The 20,174-nt window shown below is 54.7% G+C and overlaps 1 protein-coding gene and 2 long non-coding RNA genes across 19 annotated transcripts in view; 1 reads left to right on the top strand and 2 right to left on the bottom strand.

The window, feature by feature from the left end:
• BCAR3 (BCAR3 adaptor protein, NSP family member) overlaps positions 1-20,174 on the bottom strand; it is a 246,554-nt gene that overhangs the window by 17,778 nt on the left and 208,602 nt on the right. For 15 of the 17 annotated variants that reach the window (XR_014844765.1, XR_014844768.1, XR_014844766.1 and 12 more), the window contains 4 exons: positions 9,851-9,979; positions 6,011-6,453; positions 2,333-2,436; positions 650-1,302 (listed from right to left, as the gene is read on the bottom strand). Coding sequence is in view for 12 of the 17 variants with exons in the window: in XM_085023986.1 (XP_084880112.1) it covers positions 650-1,302; positions 2,333-2,436; positions 6,011-6,453; positions 9,851-9,979 (1,329 nt within the window). In the remaining 5 variants the exon portion in view is untranslated. Of the gene's footprint in view, positions 1-44; positions 1,303-2,332; positions 2,437-3,248; positions 3,506-6,010; positions 6,454-9,850; positions 9,980-20,174 lie in introns of those variants that run through there. The other 2 variants (XR_014844764.1, XM_013997366.3) reach the window with 2 other exon arrangements.
• Positions 12,810-18,831, top strand: LOC146404255 (uncharacterized). Its single transcript, XR_014844774.1, has 2 exons — positions 12,810-13,062; positions 16,012-18,831. It is a non-coding gene; the product is annotated as an uncharacterized LOC146404255 (long non-coding RNA).
• LOC146404254 (uncharacterized) lies at positions 15,370-19,217 on the bottom strand. Its single transcript, XR_014844772.1, has 2 exons — positions 16,663-19,217; positions 15,370-15,983 (listed from the first exon to the last, which is right to left on the bottom strand). It is a non-coding gene; the product is annotated as an uncharacterized LOC146404254 (long non-coding RNA).

The following is a 20,174-nucleotide window of genomic DNA, read 5'->3' as shown; positions in this document are numbered from 1 at the left end:
GAGCTCCTGCTGTGGCGTAATGGGATCAGTGGCGTCCTGGGAGCACTGTGGCGAGGGTTTGATCCCCAGCCTGGCACAGTGGTTTAAGGATCCAGCCTTGCCGCACCTGCAGCTTAGGTCATGATGGCCACTCAGATTTCGATCCCTGGCCCAGGAGTGCCATGTGCCATGGGGTGGCCAAAAATAAAACAAAAAAAAGTTTATCCTAAAGACTATTTTCATAACGACGACACATGCATGAATAGAACTGATACATGGATCGCGCATCGGGAAAGAACGGCAACCAAGGCTCTGTCACTCCAGAAACTACACTTTTGTCTCCTTTGGACTCGATTTTACCTGTTCTGATGGAGTTGAGGCGCGGAGAGACCTGAACGGCAGCAGAGAGAAGGACACAGCAGGGGTGGGGACGGAGAAGAGGCACGACCTGGGCCGCCACCCTCTGTCCCACGTGAACTTCACCAGCGTCCCGCCTGGACAAGGGTTGTCCGGCCTGCAGTTCCCACCCCTTAAATAAACCCCACGCCCGGGTTATCACCTGAGCTTTCCGGTGAGCAAAAAGCATGTCCAAGCTAAGGCGGACCGAGGCCCAGGCAGAGGCTCTTTCCAAATGTTTGCAAATCCGACCACAGCCGCCGCGCGCACCTACCTTGCAGTCCACGCTCAGCATGTGCTGGGCGATGACCCTGGGGTCGTGGCTGGCGAACAGCTCCTTGGCCCGCTTCAGCAGGGCCGTTTCCAGGGGCTTGTTCTCGGGAGGAAGGAGCTGCGACTCAAAGTCGTTGGGCTTGAAGGAGGAGGCCGTCTCCAGCAGGGGCCGCACAAACGCGCCCTCGTCCTCCCGCCCCTGGTCCCTGCGGGCCGGCGGCGGCCCCCACGGCCGTGCCCCGTCGTCGTCATCGAGGATCAGGTAGCTGGTGTCGGAGGTCCGGGGTCCCGGCGCCCCATTCTGCTTGGCCGTCAGCAGCTCCACGTAGCTGTCCTGGGCACACAGGGGCGGCCGGGCGGCCCCGTCGCAGCCCGCGGCCAAGGCCAGGTTCAGTTCGCAGTAGTTGGCCTCCGAGGGGGGCCAGACGGCTGGAGATGGGGGCGCCTTGAGGCCGGGTGCCTTGCAGGGCTTGGGGGGCGGCTTGGGGCACAGCTGGCTGTCCGAGCCCCTCAGCGCCTCCCCTGCCCGGGTGTCCGAGGAGACCCTCCGAACCACCGCCGGGCTCAGGGTGGGCTCGCTGCCGGTCCTGAAAACAGGTGAGCCGGGGCTGGGGCTTGTGCCCACGCCTGGGGACTGGGGGGGCAGCTTCCCGCCTGCAGAGGGAAAGAGAGGCTCAGAAAAGGCTCAGCTGCGTGGAGAACGCGAAACGGACAAAGCCAGGGTGGCGGCTGCTGGTCCTCAATTTGGGCCCTGGGGTTTCAACGTCCACCCTCAAGAGAGAAGTGAGCAGGACGGCTGCAGGCCGGTCTGGAGCAGGTCAAAGGCTCGGGGCCCCGCCCGACCTCTGGGGGAGATCTCAGCCCCAGTGACGACTGACAGCTGGGCTGCAATGTCACTTTATGGTCTCAGAAGGTTCGTACCGTCAGAACAGGGAAATAGATGAGCTTGGAGGGCAGTGAGTAACCTAACCTGGCCCAGGAAGCAGCCTCTTTAACCACACAGCATGGGGGAGGGGGCTGAGTCACCCTCAGAGCCAGGGGGGATCCTGAGCTGGCGACACTGGGGAAGGAGGCGAAGACCCCGAGAAGAGGCACACTCAGGTGGTTTACGAAGGGCAGCAGGAAGATCTCGGCTCGCAAGGAAGGCCGGCTACCAAAACTACAAGGACCGACCCGGCGGCCTATTAACCGGCCCCTACCTCCTCCGTGTCCCCACATCCCGACCGTCTCATGTGACAGGAGAACAGAGGGGACGAGGGCCTGTCTGGAAAGCTGCTCCACCAGGAGCCCTGGGACCCGGCCAGCTGCCCTCTGCCTGGGGAGGGGACGAAGGGAGGCTGGCCTGTCACGAGCAGCCCCGGGGAGCAACCGGGCTCAGAGTCAGGAAACCCGAGTTCCGGTCCCGGCTTACAAGAAAGACGACTCGAGACAAGCCCCTTACTATCCCTGCCTCAGTTTCCTCAGCCACAGGGACGATCACGCCACCTTAGGGCGCGTCATGTGGCTTAAAAGCTAGCACGTTACATGCGCGCATCTGGATATAGTTCTACAAACCCCTCACCCTACAGCCTGCAGGTGCGGAGGCTCTGTCACTCCACATCAGCCAGCCAGATGGGGCAGGGGACGGCCTGAAGGCCACCAGGGGACACCGCCGCCCTCCTCCCCCGCACCCCCCGACACCTACCAATCGGCAGGTAACTTTCCGACTGGTGGGCTTTGAGGGCCAAGGCTCTGCGGTCCTGCATGTGATCCAGGCAGGCAGGCTGGCTCCCGCTCTTCTCCTTATTTCTGAAGCAAAAGACAAGTGGGGCAGGAACATGTCATTAAACCATAAAGCCTTTAGGCAACGTCACGGAAAGTTTGAAAAAAAGAAAAAAGGTTACTCAGAACGAGAGCGCTCGGGCTGCCCTGAGAGGACCGGGATGGCTGCCGGGGAGGAAATCACTGATGGGACCATCGGGCTGGGGGCTCCCTCCCCAGGTCCCCATGGCCACCCAGTTCGGTCCTCGGCTCCCTCCTCTGAGTCCTCCTGTCCCAACGAGCAGAGCGGGGGTAAAAGCTTCATGATACACGCAGGAGACTCTGATGAACTGGAATGTGCACTTTTAACAACGCCTAAAATTACTCGCAGACCCGGGAGGGCCGACTGGGGTACCTAACAGCGTTTTGAACCGGACCTCACAGTGTCACAATTCAGGAGGACGCTGTGGGACAGTTTGCATTTCAGCACAAATCTCCGCCTCTCCCAATTAATTCCCAGCATCGCCTGGGGACGGGGGGCGGGGTGTCATACCCATCCAGGGGGACCCTGCTGGGGACCCCAGAGCCAGCCTCCTCCTGCTGAGTCAGGAAAAGGGACGGGGGGGTCACCAGGCGGCATCCAGGAGGCACAGTGCCCGGGAGAGACAGACGGTGATGACACAACCTGCCTGCACTGCTCTGGCACCTGCCGACTCCCACTGGGAATTTCTCTCATTAGCACCAAACAACAGAAGCTCCCTTTTGGTAAAAGAGAAAGCACGGCGCCCGCCGAGGGGTCGAGACCGGTCATTGGCCCTCCCACAAGCTCCTGTTACAGAAATCCCGACGTTCTTTCCTACCTTTGCAAGCGCCAAAGGCAAAAACCCAAACCCAAACCCCCGAACGCCCAGCAGCAGAGAAATTCCAGCGACACTCAGAGATAAGGCGGGGCAGAGGGCAAATTCCAAACGGCAGTGGCTTCTGCGAAGTGGGGCTTCCGCAGGGACCAGCGCCCGTGGTCAGACGCCGCTGCCCAGCTCATTGGCCTGGAATGCAGCCTGGCCGAGCGCACCGCCGCCGGGCGGGCCAGCAGCAGGCCTGACGTCAGGGAAGGTGCAGGCGGGCGGGCGGAGGGCAGGGCTCCGGGTCAGGTGCCCGTCCCCGTGGAGCCCACCTCACCCCCTCTTTTAGGTCCACTTGAAGCCTCTGCCAAGAGGTGACAAGGTTTAGGGAGCTCTGCTTGCAAAGGACAATCTGAGGGTGGCTCTCTTAGGCTTGTCTTGTGACTTAGAGAGCTCTGACTTTCTTTCCATTTCTTTCTTTTTTTTTTTTTTTTTTTTTTTTGTCTTTTTAGGGCCACACCCACGGCATAGGGAGGTTTCCATGCCAGGGGTCGAATCGGAGCTGCAGCTGCCGGCCTACACCACAGCCACAGCAACACAGGATCCGAGCTGCGTCTGCAACCTAGCCCACAGTCCACGGCAACAGTGGATCCTTAACCCACTGAGCGAGGCCAAGGATCGAGCCCGCAACCTCATGGTCCCTAGTCGGGTTCATTAACCGCTGAGCCACGACGGGAACTCCTTTCTTTCCATGTCTTATCCTTAAAAAAGTTGTATTTTAAGTCTGGGTCACTGAGGGTGGGTGGACCAGGAGGCCTTCCTTCCCAGCACTGTTCCTGGGGTGGGGAGGTGGGGCTCTGTGCTCCACCTTATCTCCCGGCTCACTGGTTCAGCAGCCAACCCCCCTCCCAAAAGCAACAGAAGAGAGGTCCCCTTAATACTTTCAGGGATCTCACTCTAACCTTCTCACTATGAAAGGGAGACTCTTTACATATCATTCTTGCCTCCCTCCCTGCAAGTGCCCCGAATCCTGTATTCTATTGCCTTCTAGAACCGGGCGTTCCCATGCGGCTCAGCAGAGACGAAGCCGACTAGTGTCCGAGAGGATTGGGTTTGATCCCTGGCCTCGCTCAGTGGGATGAGGCTCTGGCATTGCCGTGTGCTGTGGTGTAGGTCGCAGACATGGCTCAGATCTAGCATTGCTGTGGCTGTGGGGCAGGTTGGCAGTGACAGCTCCTATTCGACCCCTAGCCTAGGAACTTCCATATGCCTCAGGTGTGGCCCCAAAAAGCAAAAAAAAAAAAAAAAAAAAAAAAAAAAAAGTTATTAATAATAACTATTATTAGGATTACGAACACTCACCCAGCACTTCCTGTGTGCCCACACTGTTCTAAGCATTTTGCACACCTTAAACCATTTACCCTTCAAGCACCCAATTTTTGCAAAACTGAGGCCCAGAGAAGGTAAGTAGCTGGTCCAGGGTTGGCCAGGCCAGTGGTGGACCTGCCTCCAAGGCCGGGCGGCAGGTCCACAGCCGGATGCTGACTAACAGCCACCAGAGCTTCCTAGTGACACAGGACCATCATGACATTGCTCACAGAGTCCTGTGTTTTGTTCTGAATTTTTACAGTTGAGAAATGATAGTTTATGACATTTCCTCCTGCTTCAGAAAGAGGACCAGTGAGTGGAATAAAATACGTTGCATAATAAGCTCAGGTGCCGGCAGCTGGAGGAGGGGCCCTGCCCCCGGGGGCTGGGGCTGGGGCTGGTCTTGGCTCTACCACGCCTGCCTCTTGCGTGCGCCTTTCGGGCCGTGGGCTGACATGCATGCGGACTCGAGCTCCATGAGAGTCGGGTCCTGCAGGAACACGGCCCTGAGGGTGGGCGGTGGGGTTCAGACAGCAGCCCCCAGGTGTTCAGCACCTGCTGCCTTGGGAATCTCATCTGTTCTGACCTAGTCCCCCCCCTTTCCCTCTGGGCCAAGCCCCCATCCGAGCCCTCAGACCTAACTTCCCTCCCGACCCCAGCACCGCTGCTGGACACTGGCCCTCAGCGGGCCTGCGATCGCATCCCAGACGGAGCGACTAGATTTTCCTCCAAGTCCCCCCACCCCCCGCCACCTCCCCGGTCCCTGCTGTGGTGTCTGGCCCGCTTTCTCCATCCTCCCTGCCATCTCCATCTTCTGCACACGCAGAAGAGTCCTGGGAAGCCGGTTCTTCCTCTGCTTCACCTGCACAGCCCGGTCCCCGCTCACCGGCTCCTCTCGCCTGGGCCTCCTGCACGTGGCTGTCCTGCTCCGGCCTCAGGACATCCGCTTCACCACATGGAGTCCTTGAGGTGCCCTCGCGCCCCTCAGCCTGGCAGTACCTCTGTGATCTGGCTGCGGTCACCTCCCTAAACCTCCCCCCGCATCGCCCCCCGCCCTGCGCCCCAGCTCCACCAATGCTTGTGCTCCTCTCACTCTGCATCCGGGCTCCCTCCTGGGGACACCTGCCCTTTGCAGCTTCTATCCCACCCTCCCTTAGCCGCAGAGCAGCCCGACCCTCCCTCCTCCGCAAGCTCCCGGTCAGCTGTCCTCCTTCCTCAGCAGCTGCATCATTTCATCGAGGCACCAGCTCAGTGGGGAACTGGTCCTGCGCTGTCCCGCGACAGCCACGCCAATCCCGCCTGGCGTTGTGTTAGCATCTGTCATTGTTCCTCTGCTCCCGCGTGAGGCTGTGCGCCCAGCCCCGGCCAGAGTGCCGCCACCATCCAGCCCCACCGGCGGGGCCCTGACCCACCTGAGGAGGTTGCCCCTGGGCAAGCTCTGCTCTCGGGCGTGGGTGCCACTCACGGTGAGGCTCAGCCTCTTGGCGGCGTCGGGCCGGCGCTGGGCCAGGCTGCCCTCCCGGGTCGGGCCGGGGTTGGGGCCGTAGCGCTCCTCCAGGCAGCGCAGGGGCACCGTCCTGTTGACGGGCTGGAAGATGATAGCTCCGCTCTGCTGGGAGACGGGCCGCCGGTTGCCCACGTAGCAGCGCACCAGGCCGGGGATGGAGTCGAAGCTCTCCATCTCCAGCTGGTACTGCACCCTGCTGTAGGCCTCGCTGAGCCGCAGGACCGTCTGGCGGATCTTGAAGTGCTGGGGGAGGTTCTTCCACTGACAGGTCAGGACAAAGTTTCCCGGGCTGGACAGAGAATCACGCACCAGGAAGTCACCATCCCGCTGCACCAGGTTTTCTGACACCTTGGGGACAAGACAGTGGGTGAGGAGCGGACAAGGCAACTTAGCTGCGGGGTCCCCACCCTCTTGGGCCAATGGAAGACAACGCTAGTATGTCTTTCCCCGGATGGCTCTTTATTTTGTCAAATGTCAAGTGCTTAGAAGACTCACTCATTCATTTAGGAAGTATTTGCTGATCACCTACTATGTGCTGGTAGGTGTCTACCTACTATGTGCTGGTAGGTGTCCACCTACTATTGCAGGCACTGTGTTCACAGCTGTGAATGAAGCTGCCTAAGGTCCCTGCTGTCTCGAAAGTTCTATTTTAGTGCACAGAGTGCTTCTATTTTACTGAGGACAAACAAGGTATGGTACATCAGTTGTTATAGACTTAAGGAAAAAGCAAATTGGGAAGGGAGGACAGACGTGCCTGGGAAGGGATGAGGGCTGTCCTTTTAAATATGGAGCCCAGGAGGCTGCAGGAGAGGGTGACGTTTATGCAGACCTGAAGGATGTGAAGAAATAGAAAGGAAGCAAGGAAGTCTGTGTCTCGGGAGCAACTGTCACGGCTCAGAGGTAACAAACCTGGCTAGTAACCATGAGGTTGCGGGTTCGACCCCTGGCCTTGCTCAGTGGGTTAAGGATCTGGCGTTGCCACGAGCTGTGGTCTAGGTCGCAGTTGAGGGTCAAATCTGGCATTGCTGTGGCTGTGGTGTGGGCCGGCAGCTGCAGCTCCAATTCGACTCCTAGCCTGGGAACCTCCATATTGTGGGTATGGCCCTAAAAAGACAAAAAAATAAAATAAAAAGAAAATCTGTATCTGGTGAGTCTGATTCTTCCCTTCCCCTCCACAGCTGGAGGAGGGTGTCTGCTGTCACCGAGGACTCCTCCTCAGAGCCTCCTCCGGCCTGGTCGATGGGGAGGAGGGGCCACAGGCAGGGGGTGGCCAGGCCCTTGAGTGGGGTTCTGGGGACACCGATCACTCTGGAGGGCCTGGAACAAAGTGGGCCAGGTCTCTCATCTCACAACGTTATTGAGAATATTATATATTTGCATATATAATATATGCAAAGCACTAGTACAGTGCCTGGAACACAGTAGATGCTAAAAAAATAATCACTAACTATAAGGATGCTAATGTTTAGAACAAAAGGAGAACTTGTATTGTGTTGCTGAATGGTTGTTCCTGTAGTTAATCTGCCTGGATTGACATTCTAGTTCTGCTGGGTGACAAGTTATTCAGGCAAGCTGTGTTCATTACATCATCTGTAAAATGGAGATATTACCTACAGAGTAGCTAAAGGGATTTAAAGGAGTAGCGTGTCAGCCAGAACTATCTTTTTTTTTTGGTCTTTTTGCCTTTTCTAGGGCTGCTCCTGTGGCATATGGAGGTTCCCAGGCTAGGGGTGTAATTGGAGCTATAGCCGCCGGCCTACGCCAGAGCCACAGCAACGCGGGATCCGAACCATGTCTGCGACCTACACCACAGCTCACGGCAACACCGGATCCTTAACCCACCGAGCGAGGCCAGGGATTGAACCTGCAACCTCATGGTTCCTAGTCAGATTCGTGAACCACTGAGCCACGACGGGAACTCCATAGCCATAACTATCATTATTACTGCTACTGTCTTTAGTTGTACAATCTGGAATGATGTATAGCTGAAAATTTACCCTCCTGGCAAGTGGGAAACAAATTTGATGATCACAAGAGTAACGGTGGGGACAGTTTTATAAACTTTGACAATTTCATAAACTTTGGCAGGTTTTGTTTGGTTTAGCCTAGTTCCCAGGCTAGGGGTCGAACTGGAGCTGCAGCTGCTGGCCGACACCACAGCCCCAGCAATGCCAGATCTTTAACCCACTGATCAAGGCCGGGAATTGAACCCGCATCTCATGGATACTAGCCGAGTTTGTTATCACTGAGCCATGACAGGAAGTCCAAAACTTTGACCGTTTTTCTGGGACATACCAACATTTGATCAGTTAGCTTAGAATGGTTGCTTTAAAATTGCTTCTTTGCCTGCAAAATGTTTTCACACAGAAATTCCATTGCTTGGAATTGAGCCTGAAGAAAAAAATGAGTCCTCAGCACAACTGCTCTCTCAAAGGATGCTGGCAAGAGTGTCCAATCCATCGCAAGCACACACTGGACACATACACTGGAGACTGGTGTACAGGAACATTCCAGAGAGGAGGAAATTCCCAGGAGGTATCATTAAGGGAAGAAAGTGGGCTGCAAAGAAGTCGTGTGCAGTATGAGCTCATGCTCGATTTCGAAGAATCTGGCAGGATTTCTATCAAAATGTTCATGGGGGGAGCTCCCATCGTGGCTCAGCAGTTAACAAACCTGACTAGGATCCATGAGAATGCGGGCTTGATCCCTGGCCTCACTCCGTGGGTTAAGGATCCGGCATTGCCATGAGCTGTGGTGTAGGTTGTAGACACGGCTCGGATCTGGCGTGGCTGTGGCTGAGGTGTAGGCCGGCGGCTACAGCTCTGACCTGACCTCTAGCCTGGGAACCTCCATATGCCGAGGGTGCGGCCCTAAAAAGCAAATAAAATAAAAAAGTAAAAAGTCCCTAGTGGTTATCTCCAGGAAGGAGAATTATGGGTGAGTTTAATTTTCTTCTTTTAAACTGTTTGCTACAATCAATTTTAAAATTAGAAAAAAGTTAGAACTAGTCTTTGATGCTGAGAAATCAGATCCATTAAAAAAACAAAAAAACCCATTCACAACCTGAAGCCCTTCCCCCAGCCCCAGCCCCTCCTTCCTGTCATGTTGTCCAGAGTGACAGACTGGCCAGATCGGGTTATAGTAAAAACTCAGAGGAAATTCTATACCGTAATTGTGCACTTAAATTTATTTTTCAATTTCTATACTATTAAAGAAAAAAAACATTATTCCTGGCTCTCGCCCAAAGGACAATCACACAAAGCTCAGTCTGGCCAGGAGCCTGTGGGCGCTGGTGATATTTCTCTTCTCTCCCACCTCTGGGCTGGGCCGGGACGGAGAGTGAATCATTGCCGGTCCCACCAGGGACCTTGCTGCTCTGGGCCACCTGCCCTGAGATCCCCTCTCTCCACCTGAAATCAAACCACTGCCTGAAGCAGGAAGCAGGTACCTAAGGGCAGGAGGCAGTAGGCAGCAGGCCAAGGGTTCAATTACCCGAACCACAGCCCGGCCTTGTTCTGCCTCAGGTCCCTCCCCGCACGGCTGCCTCCTGCGGGCTCCGTGTTTACAGATCACAGAACACCTGCTTCTCCTCGCCCACTCGCTGGGCACGGGGACAGGCACCCTGGATTCCTGACCTCAGCACCTCCCAAGGTCTCCCTGTGCAGTGTCTGGTGTGGGCTGGATCGGGGCGTACCCCTCGTGGCCTTGGCGGGTGACCCTGCGGGGTGGTGGGTCCGGGCGGTACCTGGCGGGGGATGCGGCCGTGGTACCAGGCGTGGCTGCGCAGGTCCTCGCCGCTCAGCAGCAGCTCCTCCTCCAGTTCCTTCTTCAGCCTCTCGGGCGTCCTGTCCATGACGTGCCTCTCCTTGGAGAACTGCAACACAGGGTCACCAGTGACCTGCTGCCCGGCCCGGGCCAGCCCGGCTGGGCCAGCCAGCTGGGGACCCTGGCCTTGCTGCTGGCGGCCTTGCTAAGCAAAGCAAACCAGGGTCTGCTCAAAGCCCGGGCAGCCTGGATAATGATTACAATTAGCTGTGACCTTTCCTTTCTCTGGCTGCGAGTGTGGAGTAGAATTTTCACCTGCACGCGGGGACGATGACAGGGAAGTCGGCCAAGCTGTTCTGCTAATCTATTTAGATAGCTGAGGCGTTGGGGAGCAGGGCAGGGGGCGTCAGGGGGAGATGTGCAGGGCTCGGGGCCCATCGAGGCTGGGCCTAACACAGAGCTGGGAAGGACAGAGCCCCCAACCAGCCCGGGGCCCTGGGTCTACAGGACAGAGCTGCCTGAAGTGCAGTCCCCGGACTGGGAGGGAGGGCTCTGAATTCTTTTTTGGGGGGCCACATCTGCGGCATGAGGAAGTTCCTGGGCCAGGGGTTGAACCTGCGCCACGGCAGTAACCAGAGCCACAGCAACAACAGCGCTGGATCCTTGACCTGCTGAGCCACCAGGGAACTCCTGAATTCTTTGCTACGGACAAACTCTGTCCAGTTCAGGCCGGAGCTGACCTTTAAAAACATTTAGAGCAATTGGACAGAGGCATTTTATGTCTCTTGAATCTAATCATAGAAATCGAAGTTTGTATTCTGTGTGTCTTTTTCATTTCATTTTTCTAATATTTCATTTTTTATGACAGATTAGAAATTGAAACTTCAAACAAAGAACCGGCCCTTGCCTCAGTGTGAGCATCACTGATCTGGGCCGGGGCTCAGCAGCTGGGCAGGAGCCCGGGGCGGGCAGCACGCTCTCCCGGTTGTATTTAGAACCCACGCCCACTTGCAATATGTGAACTGAATGTGGACACCTGCCCGGTTCCCAGCAAACCCAGGCTCAGGGACCGTGGCTGAAGGTCATGTGCACAGGAAAAGGCTGGGTCCCCGTGTTTTCTCAACTCCCCCAGCTTGGCCTCAAAAGCCCATAGGAATCACAAAACTGTCCTTGTCACACCGGCCCCTGCACCTGAGCTAGGAAAGAGCTCCCAAGCTCCTCGGCTCAGGCAAAGACAAAGTCTTGGTGCTTTGGAGCCGGATGCTTAGCCTCGGCCTGTGCGGGGGCCGGCTGCTTTCAAGGTGGGGCTCCGGCTTCCTAATTAATTTCTTCTCCCTCCTCCTGCTCCCATCCCTCTTCTCACTGGGGAGTGTCTGATGGATGAGCTGAACTCCCATCCAAGAGATGCTGACGTTGGCTGCCCCCGGTGCCCGCAGGCACGAGCAGTGAGGTCTGACAACGCTGGCTTCGACCACGCATGAGGTACAGGTGCATCTGAAGCCGGCTCGTTGGGAAGACTTGAGTACAGAATGCAGGGAGTCAATGCCTCCTGCTAGGTAGTAAGCTTCCCACGACTGGAAGCCCATCTGCATCCCCCCACCCCGATTCCTGCCCTCGAGTGATGCCTGGGCCAGTGGGCACTCTCTACTCACCGAAGGAACAAATACCCCAAGAGGAGGAATGTCTCCGACTTTTCTTAGCTATACAGGGTCTCCTGTTCCACCTCGAGTTGTGTGAAGCCCTGTTTTAGCCGAGCATGTTCTCACACAGCCCAAGGGTGACAGGGCTCACTTTCCTCCTCTCACAGGGAGATGGGGCCGCACGACCGAGTTCTGGCCAGCGAAGGGTCACCTGCCAGGTTGGTCGGACTTCCAAGCTGAGATGTGATGGCTGGAGCGGCAACACCATCCTGGGACCACGAGGAAGCAGCCACGCTACAGGAATGGGGAACAGGAGGCCGGCACAGGCCCAGGCCCCTCACAACCGGGCGGCTGACCCATTGGCTCTGGATTGCCCGCCTCCGGGTCTTCCGTGCACCCGTCTGTCTTTTTTAAGCCTGTTATTTTGGGTGTTCCTGTCACTGGCAGCTGAACTAAATCCTAACCGATACTGTGATCCTGGCCTCTATTTAGCCACTCTGACAGTCGAAGCCTTTGTGCCAAGCCCTGGGCCTACTTTTTTTTGGTCTGAGCTCTGAAAACCCGCCATTAGCAGCTTCTATCCTCCGCGTAACCCTCCACTGAACCTGTAGGCCCCAGACTCCAAAAGCTATTCCCCTTCCCCCTGCTCCCTGGGGCCCGACACCAAGCCATGTGCTCCCCCCCTTTCTGAGCATCTCATAAACCGTAAGGTCGTTTAGCATTTTTCACGGGACAATCTCCTACTGCAGGTTTTGAGACAATGTTATTTCACACTTGTAACCAGAAATAAAACATCAGCTATCTTGTTACTCTGTCCTAACTCCTTGGGGGGAAATCCAGTTCAGGGTCTCCCCCTGCCCCAGCCTGGAGAGATGGGGGACTCGAGGGAAGCACCCAGAGAAGAGAGGGAAGGTCAGGCAGACGGACCCTCTCGGATAATTGGGGGAGAAGACCAGACTTCAGAAAATAGGCCCTTAAAGCTCTTGCATAATTTCTGAATGGCTGGGAGGTTACAGAGTTGTCTAGACTTGCACAAGGGGGGAGGGGAGGGGACAGACGGAGATGAGCCAGAGGGAGCAACAACCGCAAAGGGCTCTTCGTTTCAAGCCCGCGAGGGCTGGTTCTGCTGCACTGAAAGGAACTGAATTGACCCCTGGGACCCTCTGCTGATGGGGGGGGGTGGGGGGCAATGTCTCCCAAACAACTGCAGAAGTGAATCAAAGCTCACCCCCCTATGGCTACCTCATGATCAAATAGTGCTTATTTGGTGTGGATGCCTCTAGAACATCTGCTTACTGCTTTTTTTTGGTTTGTTTTGGTTTTGGGTTTTTGGGTTTTTTTTTGTTTGTTTGTTTGTTTGGCTACATCCAGAGCATGTGTAAGTTCCCAGGTCAGGGATCGAATCTGAGCCATAGCTGTGACCTACACCGAAGCTGTGGCAGTGCTGGATCTTCCACCCACTGCGCCACCAGGGAACTCCTTCACATACTGTGTTTGTTTGTTTGTCTTTTTAGGGCCATGCCTGTGGCATATGGAGGTTCCCAGGCTAGGGGTCAAATTGGAGCTGTAGCTGCCAGCCTACACCACAGCCACAGCCACAGCCACAGCAGTGCCAGATCTGGGCTGTATCTGAGACTTACACTGCAGCTTGCTGCAATGCTGGATCCTTAACCCACTGAGCGAGGCCAGGGATCAAACCCACATCCTCATGGATACTAGTCAGGTTCTTAACCCACTGAGCCATAACAAGAACTCCCTCACCGACTGTTGTAATCACAGATATTAATGCAACTTTTATTTTCCCCTAATACCTATATTTGATGAGATCTGATCCTGCTGACTCTGAGTTTGCCGCTGTAGGTAAGAACTTTGATGGGCGGTCAATCCCACAGTTCGTGACGGGTGACCATATAAGAAAATTTGGTAAAATTCATTTGTGTCCCTGAGAGCACTATGAGGGCACTCATGCACCTGGGGCCAGGAACGAAATTCCAGCTCGCAGCATGTGTCACATGTGCCTGTTCCATTAGGCAGAATTCTGCTGGCTCCCCCTAAACAACGGGAATTTTGCTGTGTGTGTGTGTGTGTGTGTGTGTGTGTGTGTGTGTGTGTGTGTGTGTGTGTGTTTGTGTGTGTGTTTGGGAGGAAAGCAGCTAAGGAAGGCTGCCTGGCACTAGTTTCAGGGTCCACTGGCTACCTCGATCTCAAGACACCTTGCTGCCCACCTGCCCCATGCCCTGTGGTCTGGTTACTCAGCCAGGGCCAGTCCTAGCTTGCTGAGGTCGGCTCCGAAAATCTTGCATATCACCCTAATCTGGGATGAACATCTCTGCAGCCCCACGCCACAGGCAAGTCCGGTCTTGACAGGCCGAAATAGCTGGAGCCCAGGAGATGGCTGGAAACACATTCTGGAGGCACAGAGCCAGCGCCACCGACGTGCTGGGAACCACGATTAACAAGGAAACGCGCATTTCAACTGTTCCAGCGCCAAAGCAATCGCGCGCAGGGTCGGTCTTGCAAGGGCTGTGCGATGCGAGATCCTGTGTGTGAAATCAGCCGCTGCCACGGGACCCAGGCTCTCAGGAGGACCGTGTCCCTGAGTCGGGATGAGGGAGGTGGGCCCTGTGCTGGCGAGAGAGCCCCAGGGCGCCGGGGCTGCTCATTTGCATGTAGGAGGCAGTTGAGAGGATTAGAAAAAAATGGCATCTGCATTATAATTAATATTTATTTTACTCTTTCCCTGCTTGTAAGAAAAGCTTCCCAGGGCTCACAGAATTTTAAATAGTGCCAAACACCAGGAAAGCCCTCGTCCCCAGGCTGGGGGCTGGGGGTGGAGAAGGCCGCGGAGGCGCCATCTGGGGACGCCAACAAGGATGGCCAAGCAGCTGGCCGCCGGCAGGGCCCCCAGCCTGCCCTCCCCTCCGAGGGCACAGTCTTCTGGAGGCCCAACAGGACCAGGGAGCCCATCCTGAGCTGTGGAGACAGAAGGCTGGGATCTCCTCCCTGCCCCTCTGGCTGCCCAGCCCCAGTAAGTTATGCCACCTTTTTGTCCTTTGCTTTTCCCGAGTCAGAAAGGCCCCAAGGGGGTGGAGAGGAGGAGGCACGAGCTGGCCCTGAGGATGAAGCCTGAGAACAGCAAGGGCATCCTGGGCATCGGCGCTAAGAGCAGCTAGGCTGGGGTGGATGAAGGTTCTAGGTGGGGAGAAGAGGGCTGAAGCAGGCAGAAGCACGCACGTGTGCACACACACATGGCCACACATACACACACAGAGACACATGCACACACGCACACATGCACACACAGACGCAGGCACACACGTCTCCTTAGCATCCCCTTCTCCTCCGAAGGGAGCTGTATCTTTTCTCCAAGCATGTGGTTCAGACCCACCTCCCTGGCCATCACTGGCTGACCCAGGTAAGGTCCCTGAGCCAAGCTGGCCCATCAGAGCTCTTCCCGGGATCTTTCTAAGTGACTTGAGTGAGAGACACCCTGTCTGCTGTGAAAACACCATGGGACTGGAAGTAAGGCGGCTGCTTCACCTCATGTTGAGCTGCCATGTGGATCAGATGGGCCGAGAAAATGACCTCAGGATGGGAAGAGAAGAGGACCAAGCCAGGAAAGGTCCCGAAGGCAGGCACGGCCCCGATCCGCTAATTACGCCAACAAGCAGACGGGCCCATGACCTGGTCAGTTTGCGATGGGCTCTGGTCACTTGTGGCACTTGTGACCAGAGGAGTCCTGATCCAGGGATCAGACAGAGGGGAGCCCAGCCCTGCAGCCCAGCCTCACTACCTGCCAGACAGTGAGGGTCACTGCCCGTCTCTGCCCAGGAAGGCCACAGGGACAAAAAAAAAGATGTTTTTAGACGGATCGATCTGGCTGCAGCGAGCAGAAGGGGCTGGACAGGGGCAAGAGGCTAGCTCAGAGTCTTTTAAAAAATGCGGACCACGCCCAGATCCCCAACTGCAGCCTTTAGGGCTCCTGCCGTGACAGAGAGAGTTGCCAGCATCCACCCCAGAGCTCAGACGTCCACATGGACCAATCAGGCCTCGCGTCCTCGGCCCAGCCGGCTCTTCTCCCCTTCCCCAGTCACTGGCACCTCCTCTGCCCTCATCACTAGAGCCCTCACACTGGCCTCCTCTGGTGGAGCAATTCCTGACTGGCCTCTCACCCAGGCCATTCTAAGCCCACAGAGGTGACCCTGTCCTCTTCTCCGAGAACTTCCGCGACAGCCTCCTGACCGCTTCCCCACAAGCCACCACCCACAGAGCCACGCAGCTGGAGTTCCCGTGTGGCGCAGCGGAAACAAATCCAACTAGTATCCACGAGGACGCAGGTTTGATCCCTGGCCTCGCTCGGTGGGTCAGGGATCTGGCGTCGCCGTGAGCTGTGGTGTAGGTCACAGACGCGGCTCGGATCCCGCATTGCTGTGGCTGTGGCGTAGGCTGACAGCTGCAGCTCCAATTCGACCCCTAGCCTGGGAACGTCCATATGCTGCAGGTGTAGCCCCAAAAAGGAAAAAAAAACAAAAAAACACTTGTCACTCCTGCTCAGAGACTACAGTCAAGGGGGGCCCAGCTAGGGGTGACATGAGATAGAGGGTCTCCTCCAGCCCCGCTGCCTCCCTAAATGGATGGGCTTCTCGTGCCTAGTTTTTTTTTCACTCTCGCAGGGCTTAGACCTGGCCCGTGAGGAACTCAGGCCCCCGTTCTGACCTCTCCTTCTGGTGCGCTAAGCACGCCCCTTGCCACACTGACACCTCCCACAGGAATCCAGATCTGAACTCCCCAGGAGGCGCCTGTCACCAGGGGGCTGTGGATGCCTATGTGAGGCAGCTTTGTGGGTCTCCAGAAACAATTGGCAGAGGCTTGCCTGATGGGGGAGACAGGCGAGTTATTGCTGCTAGGTGGTGGGGTCCATGAGTCAGCAGACTGGGTGCATTAAGGGTTTTCGGGCCTCATTTAAAGGGACGGCAGGTTCTAAACGGCTCATGGTCACTGACAAATGCAACCCAAAGCTTCATAAGGCAGGCCGTGCCCTCCTCCATCTGGGCCTGAGCTCCCTTTCTTTTTTTTTGTTTTTACTCTTTTAATTTCTAGGGCTGCAAGTGCGTTATACGGAAGTTCCCAGGCTAGGGATCGAATCAGCCACCAGCCTACACCACAGCCGCAGCAATGCCAGATCCGAGCTGCATCTGTGAACCACACCGCAGTTTGCAGCAATGCTGGATCCTTAACCCACTGAACGAGGCCAGGGATCGAAGCTATGTCCTCATGGATGCCAGTCTGGTTTGTTTCCACTGAGCCACAATGTGAAGCTCCCTTAGCACAGGGCCCTGGGCACAGCTCCTGGAACACACAGTCCCTTATGTCCCTCCTCCATGCCCTCATCTCGTGGTCCAGGGACAGTGACCCACCTGTAGAGGTGCCACTCTGCAGCCCGGCTGGAGCCCGCGCAGGGGAGTGGGATGGGGAGAGGCCGGAGTGGAGGTGGACGAGGCAGGCTGGGCATTGAAGGCCATACGGAATTAGTTTGATTTTATCGAAGGGGGAGGGACTCTACTAACGCCCTCCCCGCAGTGGGGGCAATGCAGTCTGCCAGGCACGAGCTCCACCAGGGCAGAAGCCGCATCTTATCTGCCTTTGGCTGCCAGAGCCTCGCCTGGTGCCTGGCACACAGCAGGTGTCCAGTAAACACTTCATGGCTAGAACCATGCTTGCCTTCTCCCCTCCATGTGGCCGCCTCCTTGTCACTGGGTAGGGAGAAAGAGACAGCGTTTGGAGGTTGGTTAAGAACAAGTGACCAAAAAGAGGCATCGGTCAATGGAAAAGCACAGAGAGTCCAGAAATGAACCCGCGCTTGCATGGGGATTAACCTGTGGCGAAGGAGGCAAGAAACCACAATAGGGAAAAAGAAGACAATCTCGCCAATGAATGGTGTTAGGGAAACTGGATGGCTACACACAAGAGAGCCAAACTGGACCGCTTTCTCACACGTACATAAACTAAACTCAAAACGGATGAAAGGCTTAAACGTGAGACCTAAAACCATAAAACTTCCCGAAGGAAAGATCGGCAGTACCCTCCTTGACATTAGCCTTCATGATATTTTGGGGGAACCGCCTCCTTGGCAAGAAAACAAAAGCAAAAACAAAATAAACGAAAAACCCAAATGGGACTGCATCAAACTAAAAAGCTTCTGCACAAGGGACACTATCAACAAATAAAAAGGCCGCCTACTGAAAAAGAGAAGATCTTTGCAAATGATCTATCCGATAAGGGGTCAATATCCAAAATATACAGAGAATGCATACAATTCAAGAGCAAAAAAACAAACAGTCTGATTTTCAAAAACGGGCAGAGGCTCTGGATGAGCATTTTTCCAAAGGAGCCTTACAGATGGCCAACAGGTACATGAAAAGATGCTCAACATCACTAACCATCAGGGAAATCAAAACCACAATAAGAGATCACCTCGCACCTGTCAGAACGGCTATTATCCCCAAGACTGTAAATTATAAGCGTTGCTGAGGAGGGAGAAGAGCGACAGCTCATGCACCGTTGGTGGGGATGTGAGCTGGTACAGCCACTGTGGAAAACAATATGGAAGTTCCTCCAAAAATTAAAAACAGAACTGCCATGTGATCCAACATTTTCACTCCTGGGTATTTATCGGAAGAAAACAAAACCATTAATTGGAAAAGACATATGACCACTATGTTCACTGCAGCTTTATTTACTATTTACAAGAGCCAAGATATGGAAGCAACCTAAATGCCCATCAATAGATGAATGGATAAAGAAGCCTGGACACAGACACCCAACGGAGTATTACTCAGCCCTAAAAAGAATGAGCTCTTGCCACGTGCCACAATATGGATGGACCGAGAGGGTATCATGCTGAGTGAGAGCCAGACAGGAAAAGACAAATGCTGTGGAATTTCCCTTATGTGTGGACTCTAAAAAAACAACACGACATACAAATATGACAAAACAGAAACAGACTCACAGACGCAGAGAACAAAAAGGTGGTTGCAAGAGAAAAGTGGATGAGGAAGATCAAGAGGTAGAAACATCCAATTGCAAAATGAGCGAGTCAAGGCGTGAAATGTACAGGGTGGGGAATACCGTCAATCAACATGGTGACAGATGGTAAATAAACTTACGGTAGGCGCTGTGAGTGTGCAGAAATTTCACATCCTTATGTGGCATGACAAGAATTAACATATAGCGGTGTGGATCAATTATACTTCCCAAACTAACCGACGAAGAAACTCACAGAAGAAGAGATCAGCATCACGGTTACCAGAGGCAGCGGGGGGACCCGCCCCGCCGGAGGAAGGTGGTTAAAAAGCACAGACTCCCAGCTATAAGAGGAATAAGTACCAGGGGTGAAATAGATGAAATGTACCACAGGGTAAACGTCATTAACACGCTGCATGTCACACAGGAAAGATAGAGAGTAAATCCTAAGAGTTCTCATCACAAGGAAAACCGCCTTGTTTTCTGTTTCGGCTTTTTAATATACACGTACTTAAAGCAGAGTTGGTTTACAGTGTTGTGCCAATGGCTGCTGTGCAGCAACGTGACCCGGTCACGCATATACACACACTCCGTTTCTTATATTCCCTTCCGTCATCGCCGATCCCTAGAGACTGGATATGGACAATTGTGGTTGTCCCAGAAACTGGCACAACGTCATAAATCAACCATTCTCTAATTTAAAAAAGAAAAAGGCCCTGACACGGTAGCTGGCACACAGTAGGTGTGCATGTGGAACACAGAACTTGAACCCCCTTTAAAGATGCCTCTTAGCTAAAAAATATATTTACTATTTTTTTTTTTTTTTAAAGAATTAGGAGTTCCCATCATGGCTCAGTGGAAACGAATCTGACTAGCATCCATCAGAATGCAGGTTCAATCCCTGGCCTTGCTTGGTGGGTTAAGGATCTGGCATTGCCAGGCACTGTGGTGTAGGTTGCAGACGTGGCTCAGATCCTGCGTTGCTGTGGCAGCGGCTATAGCTCCGATTCTAACCCTAACCTAGGAACCTCCATATGCTGCTGGTGTGGCCCTAGAAAGATAAAATAATAATAATAAATTAAAATTTTAAAAAAGGAATTATACAACCCATTAGAAGGTTTTAGAGCTATCTGGTCTTTGAGAACTTAGTTCTGATGGAATAAGAAAGTGAGGCATTGGAACTGCCAATTTCTACTTTGGCTGGGGTTTGTTTCCTCTGTTTATTTCAGTTCAGCGTCAACAGCTGAGGTCTTGAGCAGCACGGACGGGTTCCATCCGTGCAGGGTGACACCGACCACCTGTAAGAAGCACCATCCTGTGGCGACACGGATCTCAGGTTTAACACTACATGCAGGCAGCTCCAACCGGTCACACGTCCAGTCCACACGGGACAGGGTGGCAGTGTGAGCGTGCAGGAAAGTTGTGTGTTTTGCACATGGGCCGGAAGGTCCTGGGACAGAGATTACGTGTCCTTCAGGGCCTGGGCGGCTTCGCCCTTGATCATGCTTTGTGGTTGCTGAATTTATAAACCTGGGATGGTTTTCTAGTCATTCATTCTATGCGCACATTCTATTCCGTGACGTCAAAAAAGGACAGGAATGTGTGTCTGAAAGAGGAAGAGGGAGGAAGAGGGACGGAGCC

The sequence above is a fragment of the Sus scrofa genome, chromosome 4, assembly GCF_054392235.1.
Source record: "Sus scrofa isolate SSC_HxYL_T2T_F1_AM1 chromosome 4, Sscrofa_HxYL_maternal_Yorkshire_Landrace_v2.0, whole genome shotgun sequence".
NCBI lineage: Eukaryota > Metazoa > Chordata > Mammalia > Artiodactyla > Suidae > Sus > Sus scrofa.
Note: the sequence above shows the minus strand (reverse complement) of the source record. Positions and strands in the feature narration are given on the sequence as shown.